At 41.7% G+C, this 20,628-nt stretch overlaps 1 protein-coding gene across 13 annotated transcripts in view; it reads left to right on the forward strand.

Annotated features, from left to right (window-relative positions):
- THSD7B (thrombospondin type 1 domain containing 7B) overlaps window positions 1-20,628 on the forward strand; it is a 481,009-nt gene that overhangs the window by 380,430 nt on the left and 79,951 nt on the right. For all 13 annotated transcript variants that reach the window (XM_046944128.1, XM_046944125.1, XM_046944127.1 and 10 more), the window contains 2 exons: window positions 5,472-5,666; window positions 9,870-10,133. In XM_046944128.1, the coding sequence (XP_046800084.1) occupies window positions 5,472-5,666; window positions 9,870-10,133 (459 nt within the window). The remainder of the gene's footprint in view (window positions 1-5,471; window positions 5,667-9,869; window positions 10,134-20,628) is intronic.

The raw sequence follows: 20,628 nt of genomic DNA on the forward strand, positions 1-20,628 counted from the left end.
CCTGTAATATTTCTGTCCCAGTGCTCTCTTTTGTTAGGACCGTCTCTGGAGCTGTAAGTCAGACATGAGCACAGGGAGAGGACTTGAGTTCCCCTGATTGGATGCTCACGGGCTTCTTTGGTAGTGACATAACGTCCTCTAAAGATGTAGTTGGTATCTCTGCAATTTGTCAGCGTGCAAACATTTGATTTCACAGTGTTCAAGTTTATAGATTAGTGTCTGCTATTTACTTTTAATTTAAGATAAATGTAGTTAAAGTATATAGCTTCCATATGCTTCTTTATGCCTTATGCTAAGATGATGGCACACAAGTGCACTCTTGCGGGTGTAAATACAGAACAAGAAGACAGGGGCTGTCATACTGAATATCTCGTTAGCGATCCTACTTCTGTGTCCCTGCAGGACCCTGTACTGATGGAAGGGGGAACTTCCTCCCAGCGCCATTCAGGTAGCAGCTGACTTTGCCTTCAAGCAAAGCAGTTGCATCTGCTGCTATTTTCATTGCTCATATTAATCACTTAGATTTGCTGGCATCTTAAATGTTTGTTAAACAGCTCCAGTGCTGCCCTGGGAACAGGCCTGTGCTGCCTCTGCACTGCGCGGCCTACAGGCAATGCAGCTGGGCCATGGGGATGCCCTGCAACGCTGGGCCCCGGGCAGGGTGGGGATGGTTTCCTCTCTCCTGGCCCTATCTCTATGGTCACTTCTTTATAAAAATATATTTTCTCTTAGCATTTGGAACCTGGTTACCATTCATTTAATTCATGGTCTTGTTTTTGTTGTTACGGAGAAGATGTACTTTTTTTTGGCCAGCTATTGCTTGGTATTTATATCAACACAGCTGCATTAAATTGTCACCTTGGAGCATGGCCCCAAGTGTTTAATTCCAGTTTGGTGGTGTTTACTGGCATTAATAAGAAATAGCAGGACTTCAAAGGGAAAGCTTGTATTTCTCTTCATGGAAACCATGATTTGAAACCCTCTGTCTGGCAGTGTCCTGTTAGTTGCTGTTTGAATTCATGGTTGTGCCCGTGCAATGCTGCAGCGAGGTGGCAATCGCACATTATGTCTGGGAGGGACTTACAGTTACTATGTGATTTTTGTTTTCTCGAAGCACAGAGCTGAAAATGGGCTGTATTTGCCCTTCAGTGGTATCCCACTTAAAAAAAATAAAAATAAAAATAAAAATAAAAAAAAATTGAGATGTTGACAGAGCAGAAATTGCTTTGTGGTATGAGTTTATTTAAAACCATTGTGACAGAGCTGAGGACTATGAGGAAGTATTTCATATGTAAAGAGAACATACATGAGCCAAGCCAATCAGTAATTTGAAACCACTGAGGATGAGTAATTTTATTAACTTTTCTGAAGGTCCATTAAAAAGAAATTTGTCTCATTCTGTTTCCAGAAGTGCCTGTACTTGAAAATGTTTTTGTCTTCAAAGAGCTGGCTTAACTGAGGAATAAGTTTGCAGCAGGCAAATAGGAGGTGAATATTTCCTGAACAGACCACCAGTATGGATCCAGCAGTAACACTGCTTCCTATCTTGTACTTCTGAAACATTAAAATGCCCTAATAGGCATTTGTGTTATTGTTTAATTTATTTTAGCAGTTTGTGCTGCTTGTCTCAGACATAGCATATGCATATATTAGAAATCCTACTGTTTCTTAAGACTGACATAGATCAGGCATTTTCAACTCTCAATCTTGGAGATAATTCAGACCAAACTGAAGTCGTCACTCATTGTCATCGTTGTTGAAGATGTTTGCAGACTGAGTGGAAATGGATTCCCTAACAGCACTGAAGTGCATCATCCTGCTTAGGCCCATCTGAGGAAACATGGGTCCGTGCTGTGTGAGGGCACATACAAACAAGGGTTCATGCTGGGATTTGGTTTTGTGCAGATACAAGGAGTGCCTGCCCTGGCCAACCAACTCATTAGCCACCCAGTATGTGCTCCTGTGTGCCCTCCAGCGTAGCATTCCCGTTTGGCACTGACAAGTGCAAGACTCCAGGAGAGTGGAAAGCTGGCTGAACATTTGGTCCTTAAGTAGTATTTTGGGCTTCAGAAATAGCTTTTTGGATTCCTTGCTTTTCAGCTGCTGCCTTCTCTCCTTGGTGATACTGAGGGCTTTTTGTTGTGTCAGAAATGGCCCGATGGAGTTACCAGGATACACACCTATAAAAATTACTAAAATGGAGAAGTAATTCTGAATTTACAGTCACCTGCCTGTCCCTAATCACCTCACAGGAGATCCTCCTCCTCTGCCATTCCTAAAATCCCCGTGTTCTTCCTCTGTCCTCCCCAGGAAGGTCTTTGATGCCATCCTGACCAAGTCACTTCACGTTTCCTCAGTCTTTCAAATCATTGCTGTCTGTGCACTAATTTCAATTTCTTGCTCTAGCTTTGAAGTCTCCCTGCCTTCATTTCCCACTTGCTTTTGTTTCACATTGTTGTTGTCAGTAATATCAGCTTCATTCCTCTCCTCCTCGCTCATGATTCTCCACGGTACGTTTCAAGATGTCACTCCTCAGACAAAACATTACACTTTCTACTTTTCAACTCCTTCTTGTCTCCATGCTTTTTTCCTTGCTGCTGCTTGTGTCAAAAACGTGATTACCTTCGTTGATCTCTGAGAGTCTTCAGGGTCTCTTTAAAGCCTACATTTTCCTTTTAAATTTTGCTAGCAAGTTTTTGTTATGTGTGATGCAATCCCCCTCAAATGTGGTTGCTAATATCTCTATCATATTGCTTCAAAATTACTATTGCATGCAGGGGTTACAGCACAATCCAAATTACTTGTTGTTTTCTTCCCTCTGCCTACGTTTACTATTGATGCTAATTTCTTTATGCTCCATAATCTCTGTCAAATATTTGCCCTGACCTTACATATCCATTGCTTTTTGCATCTAAATAGCCTGAGCAAGCTCAGTGAGTTATGTGTATGCTTAAAATTAAGGGTATTTGTGCAGATCGGGCCATTAGATAATAACTCATTGCAGCATGGACTGTCTGTTTTAACACTGGTATTTAAAAGTTCTATTGCTTGTGTTGCCATTAATAAATGTCGGGAATGAATTGTGGTCTTCTGTCAGATGGTAGTAAACATTGCAACAGGATAGTTTATTATGCAATTGCAAATATTGCTGGACAGGGCCTGCAGCACAGAATACTGCTCACTTGTAGCTGCTGCAGCAATGCTGAGGAGCGTTGCGTGCACTTCATGATTTTGTGTTGCTGAGTCTTTAGTGTCCTTGCTGAAGGTAATGAGGCTACAAAGACCTCGGGCAGCAGAGTCTATTACTTCTTTAACCTTTCTGGAGAGTGCAATTACACCGCTTTCCCATACAGTGTGATGACCTCTGTCCTTCTGCTTTCGTAATTGAGAAAGAGAACGTCTCCGAGTTGCTGCCTTCCAGTGTGGAGAGATGGCAAAGGTCAAAAGGATTGAAAGTGAACGGCTAGGATCAGCAGTTTAGAGGTGGTTATTAATATGCTGATTTACTGTCACTCGAGTCTAAAGAGACTTTTCACAATTGCTTGCCTTGTGCATGCTCTTTAAAATGCTGATTTTTTTTTTCCCTCAGAAATCTGATTATATTTTAATAAATTACTTTTTATTTCCAGGTGGTTGCTGACTTACCCCTTACTCCCATGCAGCACCACAGTTAAAAACAGAGTCTGTGTGAATTCATTGCAGAGTTACACCTTGGTAAATCTTTAAACTGTAAGAAAACAGTGAGTTATTTTTCCCTTTTTCGTCATGCACTCCTAGTTACGTGAAGTGCCAGCAACAAGAAAAAAATATATTCAGCCTCAAAAATCTGAATTATTTAGTAATCTCCATAAAGTAATAACACAGGTTGTTGAAGTTAAGTAATAATATCTGGATTAAATCATTTCATCTCCTGTAGCTTTATGGTGCAACGTGTGGACTTGCCTGAAGTCAGAGAGCCTGGCATGACTAAACTCTCGGGGCCAAATTTAATTCCTAACTCTGTCCCTGACTTCATTACTTTAATCAAGTCACGACCTCTCTTTGCCTTGGTTAACCTACAGTGCAGGATATAAATAGCCTATAATCTTGGAGATTTTCTGAGAATTAATTATTATTAATGAAATGAAAGGCTCCATGATGTGCAGGCTATTTTTATTTATTATAATTACTTATTATTAATTCACTCAAACTTTAGAAAGTTTTATTGTAGGCTTCCTGTGACTCAGACTTTTGCATTCACACATTTGTCCCCCGCTATGGCTATTCAGTGCCATTAACCACCTTAAAAAAGTGTTATAGGCTAGCTTCAAAAAAAGCACAGGGTGTTGAAGGAAAAGGGAATTGGCTTAGAATGGAATCTGGGGAAAATCAATGCACATCAGTCCTGGGCTGTGCTCTTTGCAAACCCCCCTTTGACTCTTGACTGACCATAACGGCATCTAAGTCCCAAGGTCAGGACCTCAGCCTCACCCCAGCACTGTGCCTCCTATTTCCAGTTGCCATGGCCCAGTCTTAGAGGTAAAGCTTTAGGCAGGGGACCAGCCTTGACTGCGGTTTGCAGAGGTAAAGCTGTGTAAGTGTGAAGGGGCTCTGCCTCTGCCCACGCTGAAGGCGCTGCAATTGGGTGGAGGTCAGCTGAGGGACACTGTCTTCACCTGACGCCCAGATAGTAACTGCTTTTTGGGTTTGGTTGGTTTTCATGTTGGTGCATCCATTCAGTGGTGCTCTTATAGCAGGTGGTCGTGTGCCATAAAAACAGGCTGCATTCCCTACCCTATCACAGGATTGCCAAGGAGGGGAAGGCATAGGTCTTGCTTTTTCTCCTAAATATCTCCATCTATTCGAAAGAGATAGAAAATCTTATATGGCCAGAGAGGGAGCCCAAGAGGAGGCACACTGTTTAGGGCACAGTCTGGAGGGTGACTACATCTTGCTGCGAGAAGCACTGAGCTTCATAAGCAGCATCTGCTGCTCAGACACTTGTTCTCTTTATCCAAAATACAGAGAGGATGACAACTGTGGAAAAGGAAGCTTTCTTTTACTTTCATTTTTTCACGCTTCAAAGCAGTTTTGGTTCCATGGGGAATGTGTGCATTGCAGCTTGGGAATCCTGACCTCGACCAAATGGACTTTATGGCACAGAGCTGCGGTATTATATCTTTTCTTATTTGGTCATACAGTGTATCATTAGTTGAACTGTTGCCCCAACGCTTACAGTGACTGCCTCTTTGAGAATGCTGAATTTATATCATCATTTAGGCAACAGGCTGCTTGAATAAGAACGTATCTTTATGGTTTTGCAAAGCTCTTAGAACATGTTTGAGTGATGCATGAATAATGACCTAAAAATAAATCAGCTTTATACTATTAAGCCAGAGGAATGAATCTTGCACGGGAGCACAAGCAGAGACTAAATACAGTGTAATACAACGCACGAACAGTATAAAGTTTTCTGTCCCTTTACTCTCCAGCTGTTACATGCCTGACAGAGAACAACGAATCCGCTGACGTCTCTGAATGCATGAAATGGGCTGGACCTATGCCACCCCTTGTGCAAGACTGTCTCATTCCCTGCAAAGATGACTGCACGTTTACCCCTTGGTCTAAATTTACAGCGTGCTCGTTTGACTGTGAATCAACAAAAACTAGGAGACGATCACTGACAGGTAAAATCTTTTCCACTATTTATCCAATGATGATATTCTTGAGTGCTGTTTCTTAGATGCTGGTGAACTGATGGCGGAGTTTCAGCAAATCCTGAAGTGAACTGGCAATTCCTAATTGATTTTTAGCCTGATTCTGATCATTGCCTTCTTTATGCACGTGCCTCTCGGGATGAGAATATAGCAAAAAAAAAAAACCTCAGTGGTGAGAACCTGTTTTTACACACAAACTGAATAGCGACTATGCCTTGTGTGTGTTTATTTGACCTATTAACCTGGGAAGCATGAAGCACACGTGCATATGATAAGAAAAATAAATATATTTTTCAGTTTTAGACTGTTGAAATCAGGATAAAGTTTAAAACCGGGGCTTTTGTGCATAGCCCTATCCAATAGTTCAACAGTGCAAATTAATCCCGTGGGTGAAGAAAGAACAGTATTGTTCAAACAGTTTTGGTTGATCTTTTATGTATATCCATAAAAAAAAACCTCTGGTTCAAACCATTTAATGGAGCATTCTTCCATACTCGCTGCTGTGGTATGTAATTATGTTATTTGAATGCTGACCAAACTGAAAAGCTTTGTAACTCTAGGATGTTAATAGTTGGGAGCAATTTGCTTTGTTAGGATTTGTCTGCTCCCCCACACAGTAAATCGAGTCAAAATGAATTATACTGTTTCCAGGTTTACAGTAAATTTGCTGTTGTTACCCTGAACATTCGTAACTTGTCATACTGCTGTTCTGTGTCTGAGAGCTGTGGTGCACATGGCTTTAGCATGCTCTGTTTCTGGAGTTGAGCTTCACTGCTAGAAGTGAAACTTTGAAGAATTCTACTGTGAAGTGGAAAACAAACATAGTCATGAGGGTATCTGCTGTGATAATGTCTGGGAACAGAATGGCAGCAAAATGTGGTGGCTACCACTGTTTCTTTCTTCTGGAAGCACTTGTACCATGATTATTTTGTTATTCTGTTTGTTACTGCTGAAAGATCCAAGTTTTTAGTAAGTAGCAATCACAGTATATAGACACAATGGCATCAAGCTGCCATTCGTGAGTATGGCTCTCTGTAAAGATTTTGCTTCTACATAAAAATCATTATTATAAAATGCTCTATTGTTTCTGTCAAAGAGCATATTCTAAAATCTTACCCGTATTGATGCCTGTATGTTTAAAGTAGTAGCAATCCTCCATCCCTTTCGGATTGTGTGATCTTAGAGAAAATATGATACCGTTAAGAACAAGGTGAATATTTACCTGCAGGTGGATTTAAATCTGCATTGTCATTATGGACATGCGTGCAAAATGCAAAACAGTATGGCCCTACCTACATTCTTCCTCATTCTGTTCTGCATCAGACATATATCTGTTCATGCGAGTGGACCAAAAAGCTTTGATGGCTTGTCTCCTCACCCATACTGCGTTTCTGAGCAAACTCCATCTGGCTCTACCATATGACCTCGCTAGCTTCGCTGCTCCCCTTTTGGAAGGAGCTCCTGACCTCAGCCCCACTGCCTGCAAAGGCACCCTGAGAATCACTTTTAGGAAGCTGCAGTTCTAAAGAGTCATTGGGTTAGGGCTGTCTCTACGTAAAACTTGATAACGGGTACTGGCTTCATCATATAGCTGGAGTTTGAAATCTCATCAGTACGAACTCGGTCCAAAGATCCAAGAGAAGTGCTGTCTGGGGAGCACTTCAAGGGGTTGAAGAGTCTTTTCTCCACTTGTTTTTCACCTTTTCTTCAAGAATGTATGAGTTGCACCTCCTTGCTCAACGCTGTGTATGTCTATGTTCAAATGAATGCTTTGAATTAATTATGAGAGTTCATTAATAATGTCATTTAGTGGGAATCTGTTAATTGTTTGCTAAGTATTTGCCTGCCTCCCCCTCAGTTTTCAGTATTATCCATTCTGCTTTGTAAGTAATCATAGACTCTACACACAAAATTAGTCATTACTTAAGAAGCTTATTAAAAACATATCAAAATTCAAAGTCATTATAATGAAAATGCAGCTTTTAAGCCAGTCTTCAGTTAATAAATAGACAAATATGCAGTATATTACAGATACAGTGCATTTGGTGTGTTATGTAATATTCTCTTAATGTCATTTAGTTTTTACGTATGGTACATGCTGCCTGGTAATATTGAATGTATGTAACATTTGTTATTGTTCAGAAGCTCAGTGTATATAAAGAAAATGCTACTTAATTGAAGGGTTTGTGTCCTTGCAAATCTGGGGATGGTATTTTTAATCAGTGTTTTTGTAGTGCGCTGTGAAGATCTTAGACATATCCCCACTGCTGATTCTAAAGTGGCTTCTTTGTGAAGAGTATGGGTTGGATGCTACAATAAGGCTTTAATAGCACCTTCCTTAGAAGATTTCTACAAAATGAATGGCAAGACAAGCTGTGTTGTGGCAGAGTGAGATTATTAGCATCCTTACCTATATCTCATGTGCTTCATATGGTCCTGCCGAAACTTAGAAACCATGCAGTCATGGCAAGTCCCAAATTCCTCTGCCACTAGAGAGTTACCAATCTATTTAAAGCCTCTTACGACTCTCCTTGAAGCATGGGGAGTTGTACCTCTTACCCAAATTTATACATAAGTATTGTTCATGAGCGTTAGGGAGGATAATAAGAATAATTTAGTTTCTCCATAATCCTTTATGGTAGCTGGGTTTGTAGATGCCAGTGTGGCATGTCCCCAGCCTCCAGACATCCAGCCACTGTGCAGGCACACAGGGAGGTGGGCATGGGTCCAGGCACACACAGCCACGTGCCTGCGTGGTTCTGTTTGCATTCCCCACTCTCTTTTAGGGCTTGCCTGACTTTGTGCTGCCAGCTGAAAAAAAAAAAAAATAATAATAATGCTGGCATTATTTGATTTCTTTGGGCTTATTTTCCTTTTGTGCTTGCAGACTTCACCTTCCCCAGGACTCTGGACATACACTTTTTAGAGAGCTGGGGTTTGAAGGACACGAGTCTGAAGGGCTCTTCTCTTTGCAGAGATACATGTTTGTACACAAACAGGTTTTGTTAAGGCCAACCCGTGCTCCTGTTGAAATGACTGCTGGACTAGCAAGGGGGCTGTTGGGTATACAGCTTATTGTTTGTTTTTAGTATCATACTTGTCTGCAATTGCAAAGAGAAAACATTTCTTTTCAGATGAAAGCTTTAAAAACTTTTTGTGGAAGTATTTTTAGAGTGTGCAGGATCCCCAAGGGGTGTTTGAGGATGTGATACAGATGCAGCTGTTAGTGAAGATGAATCTCCCCTTCTGCTTGGATGCCAAATACAAAGACATTCCTGAGCTCAGACAGCGTAAAGATTACTCCACTTCACACCGCCTAACCCATGCCAAGAAAGGCATTGATTTTACCTTTCAGAGGCTGTGCACAGACCTTTTTTTCTGCTTGAGCAATTGTAGGGATTCAGGGAGCATGGATTCTCTCCTTTGCATTATCTCCTTCCAGGGACCTCTTCTCATGTCTTGAAGTCCTCCAGGAGCAGGGTCTGCAGAGTGCAGTTGCAAAGAGCTGCTCTGCAGGTTCATTTAAATGCTTCTGCTTTCCTAAAGTTGCTGAAGGAGAAAGATCTGTAAATAGCCTTCTTTTAAAGCCTGTTGAAGGAACAGAGCAAAAGAAAAGATTAAACCAATTGTAACCATTGAAACGCTTTCCAGCCCTGATAATTTACTGAGGATTATCTTTTCTGTTTTCTTCAAAGTACAGTTTGTGTGCAGAGTGCATCTTTAACTAATTTGTAAAGTAGCCTCAAAGAAGAAGTTGTGGCTAATGTGGAGTCCTTTCTAGGTTGTCCTGGCAACCATTGATTGCGAGCAAATAGAGACAAAACAATCAATTTATTTGCATCAGATAATTAGAGAAAAGTGATATTATATTAAATTACAAAGCGTTTTCTGAGCTGACTGTTAGTACAACAAGGCCTTGCATTTTGCTCCTTGCCCTATCCATCAAAACGGTATTTCTGAGTTCTCTGGTTGCCCCTGGAGATAAATACATGGTCCTTGCACTCCAAAGCACTGGCAGCAGCGAATAGATGCCTAGGAAATGTTCCTGGATATTAACATTCAGATTGTCTTGGTTCTAATGTGTTGAATTCCTGCAAGTATAAATAATATGACATGTCGTTATCAAAAGTAGCAGATGTTAAGCTAACGAACAGATTTCTCCGGTTGGAACAGGGAGAAGCAGAAAGCGAGACAAATGCCAGAACACAGAAGTTTATCCTCAGGTTGAAACAGAGCTGTGCCCCTGTGAGGTGTTTACCTCCCAACCCCATGGAAACTGGTCGGACTGCATTATCGGAGGTGGGAAGTTAGAGCTGCAGCAAGGAGTGCAATCCCATGGAGACACCAAGGAGTGTGGAGAGGGTGTGCGGCTGCGAGCTATTGCCTGTTATGATAAGGCTGGCAGACTGGTGGAACCATCTCGCTGTAGCAGCTCAGGTAAGGAGATTAAAAAACAAAGTATGTAAATGGACCTGATGCTGAGCACAGGGATCCACTCAACAGGTTTTGCAGCCTGTCGCGTGAGTGTAAATGTGTGCTTGCTGGATTAGGACAGCTTTCGTGAGGTTGCTGTGACAGTTCTTCTAGCTTCTTATCCTTCTTGGTACCAAGGTTTTCTGCCATCTAAGAGTCTGATGACATTTCTACAGTTGAAGTGAAATAGAAGAGGGCTGAAGATGACTACACTAGTGGAACGCTAGTGGAATAGAAATGGATTCCTATTGTTTGTGTTAATTCCATAAAAGTCTAAACTACATTAGAGATTAGAGGGAGAAGTTGTATTTCAATCAGCAATTTCTTTCAAGATATCTCCTACTTCAGCTTTTACTTGCTTGTAAACCTTTATTCCTTTTCACTAAAGCTTGTAATTCTTATAGTTGTTTTCAGTGTGGGATTTTCCTGATACAGTCTTTTATAATTGCCATAGGTCTGTGATGTCCTTGTTCTGCTGCTCGTTACACATGACTTCAGCAGTCAGTGGTTTTGTCCTTGTAATTTTGAACCAGCCTTGAGCTCCAAACAATATATGGCATATATTCCAATTTCACCACTTGCTGGGACTCTAGGCTGTGCTTCTGTCCTAGAAGCGGTTTGTCTGTATGTATAATCTATATCAAATGCATGCCTTAGAGGTGGGGGCAGTAACAGAGCTGAAACAAGCAGATGTCACTCCACCAGGGTATTTTCTCCCCATTGCCATAATTTGCAGTTCATTGAAATCATTACTCCGAATTGACTTACAGGCAAAAGCATTATCTTAGGAGGAAATTCTTTACCCATGCTGTCCCCGCAGTGTAGTACAGTTGGAAGACTTGGTGAGCTCTGTAATGGGAGAAGGAGAAACAAAGTCTCAGGAGATTAATAAGTACAAGAGGGGCCATTAATGTTCCTGAATACAAGGGAATGGAGAGGCTGCTCTGTGGAGGGTCTTCAGGAGGAGGATCAGCAACCTGAGCTGCATGTGATAAAAGGGAAATAAAAACATATCCTGATGAAGTGATTCAGTTCTGGAGTGAATTCCTCTCGCAGCTGTTTATGGCTGTTCCAGCTGGCTGCACGGATTCATAAAGCAGCTTTCCGTGGTTTGTGTTTCAACAATGTGCTGTTGTACCAATTGATTATGCCTCTGTGGCCCATGAAGGAGGAATGCTATACCTTACCCCCACAAAGTTACCTTTTCTCCTGCAAAAAGGGAGCTGCTGAGCTTTGAAAGGTGGATATGACTGTAGTGTCTTGCTCTTTTGAAAACCTCAAGGCTTTTATCACTATTAAAAAGAGGAGCTTGTCTGTGCGTGGGGCTTCTCTGAATAACCTTGAAGCCCGTCAGTGATATTTATGTTGTATTTTTAATGGTCAGCCTGTTCTTAGGGAGTGGTAGCTTAAGGAGATCATTGTTGGCTTTCTTGTCTTCAGCTTTTTATCTGAGCAGAAATGATTGCAGCGTGGCCCTTGCACAGGATCCCTGTCAGAGGCTACAGGGGTGGTCAGTACTGTACAGCACAGTCCTCCCATACACACTATGGTCTATGTGCAGATTGGTCTTAAGACCCCAAGGTTTGGAACTGGGAGATAAATGAGGTGTGAAATGTTTCCACCTTGTGGATACCCCATAATAGTTCCCTTAAGGGTGAATTATTCACCTCCAGCCAGACCCCTGTGTAATATTCAGGGTGTATAGCCTGGATCTCCAAAAACAGAGAATTTCATTTTATGAAGGCAATCACAATGGTTTCACCATAATAAAAAGCACTCCAATGTCACCACGGTAGGGGAGAAGTCCCGTAAGATGCCAAGCCTTTGGGAACCCTGATCAGACCAAAGCAGTGATCTCTCAAAACCTTTCCTTAGTTGAATCCTGTACCTGTTCCCACTTGCTACCCAGTGCTGGGCACCTTCCATTCTCTGCAAGGCAGCACTGCATCCCTCTCTGGAACACGTGGATGTTTCTGACTTCAGACTCCAGTTTCCATCAGTTGGGGCCTGCCTTCCAACCAGAGCAGTTAAGTGGAGATAAGACCAATATTTATGGTCTCAAGAGCTGGGAGCTTTCAAAACGCACTTCTAAACATATTGTTGAATTAGTGATAGAAACAAATCATTATCCAATTAATAATTAGCAGGATGTTATTCAACCATAATAGAGAAGGGCAAATTACAGAAGTACGCAGAATTGCTAAGCCCTGTGAAATTATTCATGACAGGTTTTTCTGAGCAGCTTAGTCTGTCTTGTTCACAATTAGAATCAGGTAACCTTGTGGCATTTTCTCGGTGACTACGTTTATATCTAATTAAGCCATGGCCTTATTTTTTTGAATGCCAGTCATTGTGATATCTTGTTGCTCTTGCTTCATGAGATTTGGAAGTAAGCAATGTTCCTCTTCCCTTTCTTTGAGCTCTTCTGACTTCTCTCTGTTTCCTCCTCCTGTCCTCTTGCCAGGACAATGATCTTCCTTTTTCTCCTTTGAGCAGAAGTGAGAATTTGTAAAACCTACTTTTTTTGCTAGGTCTCTTTGAAGAATTTTTACAAAATGTAGAAAGACACATCTAAGGTTACAAACTTTGCCTTAGAAGGAGATTTAAGTTTGTCCCAGACTTGATAATACCACGAGAACAAGGGATAGGAGAACAAAAGTGATCAGTTTGTAGCTTTTTTAGAGAGCAAACTTTGGGCTTTTGCCTTCTTGCAGCAATGATTTTCACCTTCCGTGACTGAAACCTGGCTGTTAAACTTCCATAGGATTTAGTTCACCTACATCAGTGTGACTTAGTATGTGAATGTATCACAGATATGTGAACATAACGATGGATTTGAGCCTAATGTAGAGATTAAGAGATTAATCACTCCTCGGAGAGGTTCAGGGTCTGAGGCCCTTAAAAATACAAATCTCAGACAAACTTCTTTCTGCACCAAAGCTTTTCTTTGATGTACTGGAGGAAAAAAAAAAAACAACAACAACACAGCACAGCTTCTTTCACATGGCTGGCTTTTTGATTAGTGTGCTGCTTTATTTTAGTAGTGTCGTTATTTTCCTTGATGGCCTACTCAGTAAGCCCACGAAATGACTGACTTGCAGTTTCTAAACCAGACTAAATCTTTCCTCCTGGAGTTGGTTCTTTCTCCTTTTCCTTTCTTCAATTTGGAAAGCCCATTAGGAAATTAAGGATAGATGTAAATATCTGCAACTATGTTACAAAAATATAATTGATGATTTGCCTCAATCAGTCCTTCCCATCAGAAAACTGGATTATCTTGCTTTCAGCTTACCACTCCACAGAGTCACTGTTTGCTGGCTGACGTTTGGGACATCCCCTTTGGATGTGAATCTGTCCTGCCATTTGCAGCTCATCTCCTTCTTTCAGTCTGTCATCTGAGTTCCTTACACTGGTTGTGCATTTCTACCTCCTTTGTTTCGAATTATTTCATGGGACTCCTTGGCCTCTCTTTTTTGTGTGCTGTGCCAATGGGTTTTTGTTGGTGGTGTTTCTTTTTCACATTGTTTTTTTGGGGGGGTTTTAAATCTTGGAGAAGGAACGTAGGGTGCCTCATCTGTTCCAAATCAAAGGCTGGAGATCTGTGTGCTGCTGCACAGGGGTTTTGCTTTTGATCTGATGGGGAACTTATGGAAAGCTGGAATTTATGAAATGTGCTTATGCTATTCAAATTCTGCTTTGCTGACAACAACAGGAGCCTGGAAGAAAGACACAACAGACAAACAGAGCCTGGCTTTAAATCATCGAGCAGTGGGCTTCAACACACAGTCTCCATCAGTCTCCATGAAGAGCTTTAATTATCTCTAAATATTTGGATAATAGTCCTCCTTACTCTTAGGAGTCAAATATTTTCTTACGTGGTTTATTTGCCTCCAGAGAAATCAAATTGGATTGCAGTTTGCTGAGATGGTTCCTGGGCATTTCTACTCATGGGGAAGTGCCCCTCTGTTGCTTCCCAGCAGGTCCATGGGGCACTGCTGCTGTGAATGCTGCTGACAAGGTCACCCCCTGAGAATGTCAGTTCTCTTCCCGTGAGGACCTGGGATGGGTGATCCTCATTTGCAAAGCATTTTTTTGCTTTGGTTTTTTTTCTTGTAAAACATTGCTCCCAGAGCAGGCATTTGCACAAAGAGAAGTTGAAAGCTTTCATTTGTTGCTGCTGGAAGAGTGCTCTCTGCCTGAGGCACAGCAGAGAAGGCACTCGCCAGCAGTGACAGCAATTCTTCTGCCTTGGCCAGCTGTGTCCCTGATGCTGAGAGATTTAGGACGATATTCAAAGGTCACAGGTCAGGAATTTTAACTCCTGTTGCTGAAAGCCAGGTAGTGGTGAGTCTCATGAAGTCTGATCTTCTAAAAGATCAGTCCACAGTAGAGCTGTGCCTTTACCCAGGGTGTTCCTCTGGAGTTTGCATGCCCCTACTTCCAAATGCTGGCCACCAGCGTGATGGACACAGTGTGACCTACCAGGGATGCATTGCAGGGACCCGCTCTGAAGTGCTGCCATAAGCGAGCCCTGTGCTGAATGAGCCTCTGCCTTTCATCTTCTTGCTTACATGAAACCTTCGGTTCTAAAGGGGTACTGTAATTCCAGATTTAGCAAAATGACTGTTTCTGGATGAAAAGCTAAAAGCATCTGAATTAAGTGAGTTATTTTAGGAGAAAATGAGACCCTTTTAATCGCTGGCCTTCAGTAATCTTTCTGCAAAATTATATTTGTTTAGCTCAGAAAACTACAAGCAGAGCCTGTTAGATAAAAGAAATGTGACCTAAGTCTATCCTGGGCTGATAGCACACTTATCTCTTCTGTGAGATAACAATTATGGAAAGCCAAAGTTGGGAAAGCTGCACTGAGTAAATGCCGATTTGTTTTTGAAAGTGCACCTATTCTGGCACTTGCTGCATTCAGATCTTTTTTTCATCTGAGGTCAGTTTTACACTGAAGAATGAAAGTGTTGCAGAAACGCCTGATTTCGTTTTGAAATGCTTCAGAAATAGAAACTTTTCTGCACAGATATTTCACCTACTTTTGAAAATAAGCGTTTAATTTCGTTTTTAGCCTGTATAGAATTGCATATTGAAATTTCACAAACCATTAATGCCTGAATCGACCGTTTTCAGCACTAGGAGATTTCTCTACTGCCATAAACAGCATCCAACAAACATCTACAAATGAGCCCTTGTGTTTGACTGCCTCATTCTTTCACAAGCAAAATCCTGCCTACCTGTTCTTTTTCAGCTCTGGGCTTTAAGCTTGGCAGCCTTGTGGTGCCTCCTCCATAAAGTATGGGAGCAGTAGGTAGTCTTGATACCATCAACTGCTGATGATACGTGAGCTCAGTGCTCAGACTGTGCTGCACCAGCTTTGTTTGGTGTTTGGCCTTGTGAAATACTGCCATGCTCTTTTTGGGATTGTTCTTGTGCCTCTCTTCTCTCTACGGCATTTCTATTATAAATAAATGACTATTACCTAGCGGGACAAACCTTTTTGAAGACTGCTGGAGGAAGAAGTTTCAGCTACAAGTTCACCTTGTTTTCTGCTCATCCTGTCCCCTGACATGGGAATTAAAGCTGGGTTTGCATCACAGGTGGCAGGATGGCATTGCCTGCTGCAGAAAGCCTTGTCCTATCCTGTCTTCAGTCTCCACTTCAGGACGTAAGGCTGTTATCACCTGTGAGAGTTTTTCTGCTGTCTCAAAGGAAAATTGCTTCTCAATTTAGTCCCCAGATCCCATCCAGCTACTCCTCTGGACCTTTCTCCAACATTTCTACACATTTCCTTATGTGTGAAGTGACACTCTTAATTACAGCTGTGCCTGCTGATGGAGCTGTAGGTGTAGAAGCAGAGCTGTAAAGGGCTTGCCCTCTGATTCTTGCCTGTATGCAGGATTTTTACTTATTGCTCTTACTGCAGTGCTCAAAGAACAGTACTTCTCCCCCCCCCTCCCCCCATCTCTTCCTTCCCTTTTGTTTTTTTTTTCCTTTCCAAAAGCTACTCACCGTAAGAAAATGTGGCCATAGTTCTTACTTCCTGGATGTTAAAAGAATTATCAAATGAAATAGGATCAGAAGACAACTGCTCAGACATTGCTGTTCTTTGTGGTTTTCTGGCAACAGAATCAAAGGAAAAAAAAAAAAACATCAAAATCTGTTATTTCTGAATGGGGCAAATTGTCTATCAAAGAAGTTTATTTAAAGCAGGACTTCCCCTGAGGCACTAATGCATAGGAATGCACATTCTCCCAGATCTTTGTCTTGCAGAAAGCAAGCATACATCTTATGAAAAAATATTTAGAGAATGAGCTCTTTGAGCAACATCCTCTGTAGATGCTGCTGATGTTGGGTTGTAGTGATATGTGCTATTCATTTCCCCCATCTTTTGTTCTTGTTGCTGCATTCCATAAAACGACCCCTTTGAAGAGATGGCAATACCAGGCTATGGGAAGAATTTTTTTCTTTTTCTTTTTTTTTTTTTTTACTAACTTCAGATCTGGGTTTCTGCGTTGAAATATTAAGTTTGGTTGGGAGCCATTCAGATAGCTATCCCTGGGAATCCTAGTGTTTGCTACAGGGTGAACCAGGATGCACACTGTTAGGGTGCTAGCAGGCTGTGTGCTGGGGCTGTTAGTGAGGTTCAGATAACATATAACTCTTGAGGGTAGGGGCATGCTCATGAGCAAGTAGTGTGGAGCAGCTGATGCACTGTAAGCTTGGTTTCTTGGTCCACCTCTGCTCAGCCTTGATTGTGATCCTGCCTTTTGTTTCTATTATTAGGTTGGGCCACTTTTTTCTAGTTTTGACAGCTTGATTAAAGCTCTTCCATGGGAACTGAGAATGCTTTTGGTGTAGAAATAGTACCTCAGTGTGGGAATAGTCTATCAGAGGCTTTGGGCACTTTTGATAGCAAGTTAAGGCACTGGGCAGCCTGCTACTGACTTCTGCAGTACTCTGTAATAAGTGTGTCTTTTGGAAATGTGGTCTGTCTCTTCATCCTTAGTAACACATTTATCACAAGTATGGCCTGTTATAAAGCAAAGCTCTAGTAAAATGTTATTGTAGAAGAATTAACAGTTTTCACTTCCTATGTACTGTTCCATTTAATATTTTATACTGGAAGCATGAAGAAATGCTGTTTTCACTGAAGTCATTTCATGAATGGTGAAATTCTTAGTGAGCTTACTCTAGTGTTAAAAACTCTACTTTTCCTGCTCAAGGAGGGCTTCACGATCCCTTTGAACAACGTGCAACTGAGCTGGGAAGTGACATACACATTAACAGAATTGCTCATGTGTCTTACAAGGTTTGTTTTCCCAATGTTCTTTAACCTGCTTGCCTTTACGTACTCTAATAAGTAGGTTTGTAAAGCTTCCAGTAGGTGTTAAAAGGTTTAATGCCTGATGATATCCAGAGGCAACTTCATATGTTTCTGACTGTATGGAACAAGTCCTACAAAATAAAGAATTCCACTTATTGCACATAGCTCAGTGTCTGAGTTGGTGCAGTGCATGCAATAAGAGTAGCACAAAATGGGGGTACGGCCAAGTGGTGGAGGGCTTTGAAGGAGCCTAATGTTGTCTGCCTGATCAAGGAGTCTGGGAGACTAACTTAGAAACGTTACTGTGGCTGAGTTTAGAAGCTTTGAAGAAATGAGCATGAATTAGGAAACACAGATAAGTTTAAACCTAAGCCCAATCTTCTCTAAGGATTATGATAATGATATTGATGAGTAACTGAGTCGTTATCCTTCCTTAGTCTATGCCTGGGTCTGAGATACACTTTGAAATCTCTTTATCCCCCAGAGTTGTTAAGTGAGGGTGGTGTATAAAATGATGAAGAGCTTGGTCTGCAAGGCTCCTGATACACTCACTGTGGACAGATTCCCTCTGTGAGATCTTGGACCTTGTTCGTACTTGGTAACAGAGGAGTGCCTACTAACAACTGCAGTACTTAACAAGATCACATGGCTTTCTGCTGCTGTCTGAATTTATTGGCCAGAAAATGCTCCAGCAGAGGAGAAGTACACAACTGGAGTGCTCTGAGTCACACTGCAAAATTGAAACAAAAAATCTATAAGCAATTCATTACATCAGTACTCTGTGCTGGGGCATACTTACATCATTAAAATGTCCTATTCCCATCTCAATGTTTTCCATCATCTGAGTCAGTTGTGCTGCTCTCCCTGTGCTGAAGTTGTGAAAAACAAGCAGGACTCTTCCTTTTCTTAAAAGCCTGCTCCTAGCAGATGTTTCTTTTAGCTCATCTTTATTTAAGAAGGTCAAATGTCTTTGTGTCCGTGTCTCTGTATCAAGGTCACATCTGGGAGCAGGAAATGCAGCCAGTACCTCCATCAGGTACTCTACCAGGAGAGCCTGGGCTGGACCTTGCAGCAGTTATGTGCCTTTCAGAAAAGCACTTACAGATTTCCTTGAGGCTGATAATGCTTAATGACATTTTTTAAAACATCACAAGCATGATTAAAGCATGTAGTTAGGTTTCTCAGTTAGCATCAATGAGGCAAGAAGGAATTAAGGCGGTGTATTGATTTAAATGTATTGATTGGAGAGGTCACTGTGTCACTTGTGGCTGCGGGGAGGGAGGCTGCAGAGGTCGGTGTGGGCTCAGGAGCTCCTCAGTGCCTTTCAGGGGTAGGATGACCAGGTCTGGAGCAAAGGCCCTCTCCAGAGAAAGTCAGCTTTTGCTCATGCAGTCATGAGCCTCGTTGATAATATTTACTGCAAATTGTTCTGACTGCTCTGTGTTCCCTTCTGCAGAGTCATCCGGTGGTTTGCACTGTCCGAAATAGGAACAGTGTCAGAGTGCTCAGTTCTTGCTAGTTATCAGGATACCAGGAAATGCATCAGCATTTGTCATTCCGTAAAATGGAAACCATAGAGTTGTCTGAGCGAAGTTGCCTAAATGAGGCTTGCCCGTGGCTTCGGTTCATAGCTTGGCAGCTGAAATTAGGTGGCATATTGTGTTGACAATGCCTGACGTCGTATGTCTGGAAACTGGCAGAAAGATGCTCTCCGTGGAGGGTCCCGAACTCAGAAATTGAGTTTCTTAGTGTGCTCCAGCAGAGCCTGAAACCATTGACCTTTGGGCCATGTGTGATTTACTGATGGGGGCAGATAGTTTTGGTGCCGTTTGGCAGCAGCTTTCTCCCAGGGCTGGACCCTTGGCTCTGGAAGATGCTTCCCACTCGGTCCAAATAGCCCAAGTCTATATTGCTCTTCAGAGCACTCTGCAAAGTGCATTTATTTTTGCAGCTACTGTGGAATTGGGCCTTTGAGAGAAGTCAGCTGTATGAGAAAAAGGGGAATTTGACATTCTTTGGACAATTTAATTTTGTCTTCATGATGTATTGCAGATGTGTGTACTGCCTTCAAAAACAGCCTTGTTATATTATCTAGTTCTCATAATAATAATAAAAAGTAAATGTTGTCTCAGGTTGGTTTTGCCATATCTGCTTCTGCTATGAATTGAATAACCTGTAAAGCCATGTATGCTAAACAGTTAATAATAAAATATAATAGGATGGGTTTTTTTCCTAATATACAGAGGCTAAAGACACCGGGGAGAAAAAAAGCAGTTTTGCTTGGACAGAGCAGATGATTTTCCCAGTTGCAGGGTGATGAGCAAAGTATAAAGGAAAACGTAGTTGAGGTTTTACCCTTAATACCCTTGATCCCAGTGCATGGGTTTTATTTGTGTAAAGACTATCTAGGACATTGGGGCTCCCAAGCAGACAGTCTGCCTCCACTGCAGGGGAGCAGGGATCTTTGCCATGACTGGCTTTGAGATCTGGAGCCCAGGTTTGTGCAGTGAATTTCTGCCTGTATGCATCTGAAGTCCCCCGCGAGGTGAGTGCACACAGCGAGGTCCTGTTTATTTGCACTCAGAAGGCAGCAGATGAATCTCTCTTCTCTGGAAGGGTTCTCAGTTTGTTTCGCAATCTGTTACAAGGGTTGTGCTAATTATTGGAAATTTTCTTATTTAGTTAACAGATTAAATATAGCAGCCATTACAGTTGATAGTTAAGACAAGGTGTAAGCTTGCAATTTCTTTAAGGAAATGCAAAATCAAAGGAAATTAGGAATCATAACGCAAAGTCAGCATCAACCCGACCGCCTTGTCAGGATTTATAGAGGCCATGAAATTGAACAATAAAACCAACCTTTGGATGAATTTCAATAACAATAACGATGACTTAAACTTACCAGCATGTTTTACAAGTCCTCTCTGGTCTATTTAGAATCTATAATCAGTCTGCTATGAGATAAAGGGAGCGTGTGCCTTATTGTTGAGAAGAGCAAGCAGGAATAAATTAGCTAAGGTGGTCCATTATTCAAGCTTTGCAAAACACTCAATGTAAAAGTTATTTCTGCTGGGTTTTTTTTGTTGGTTGTGCATTTAATGAATGCATTCATTAGATTATCTCTTAAAT

This window comes from Gallus gallus, chromosome 7 (genome assembly GCF_016699485.2).
Source record: "Gallus gallus isolate bGalGal1 chromosome 7, bGalGal1.mat.broiler.GRCg7b, whole genome shotgun sequence".
Lineage (NCBI taxonomy): Eukaryota > Metazoa > Chordata > Aves > Galliformes > Phasianidae > Gallus > Gallus gallus.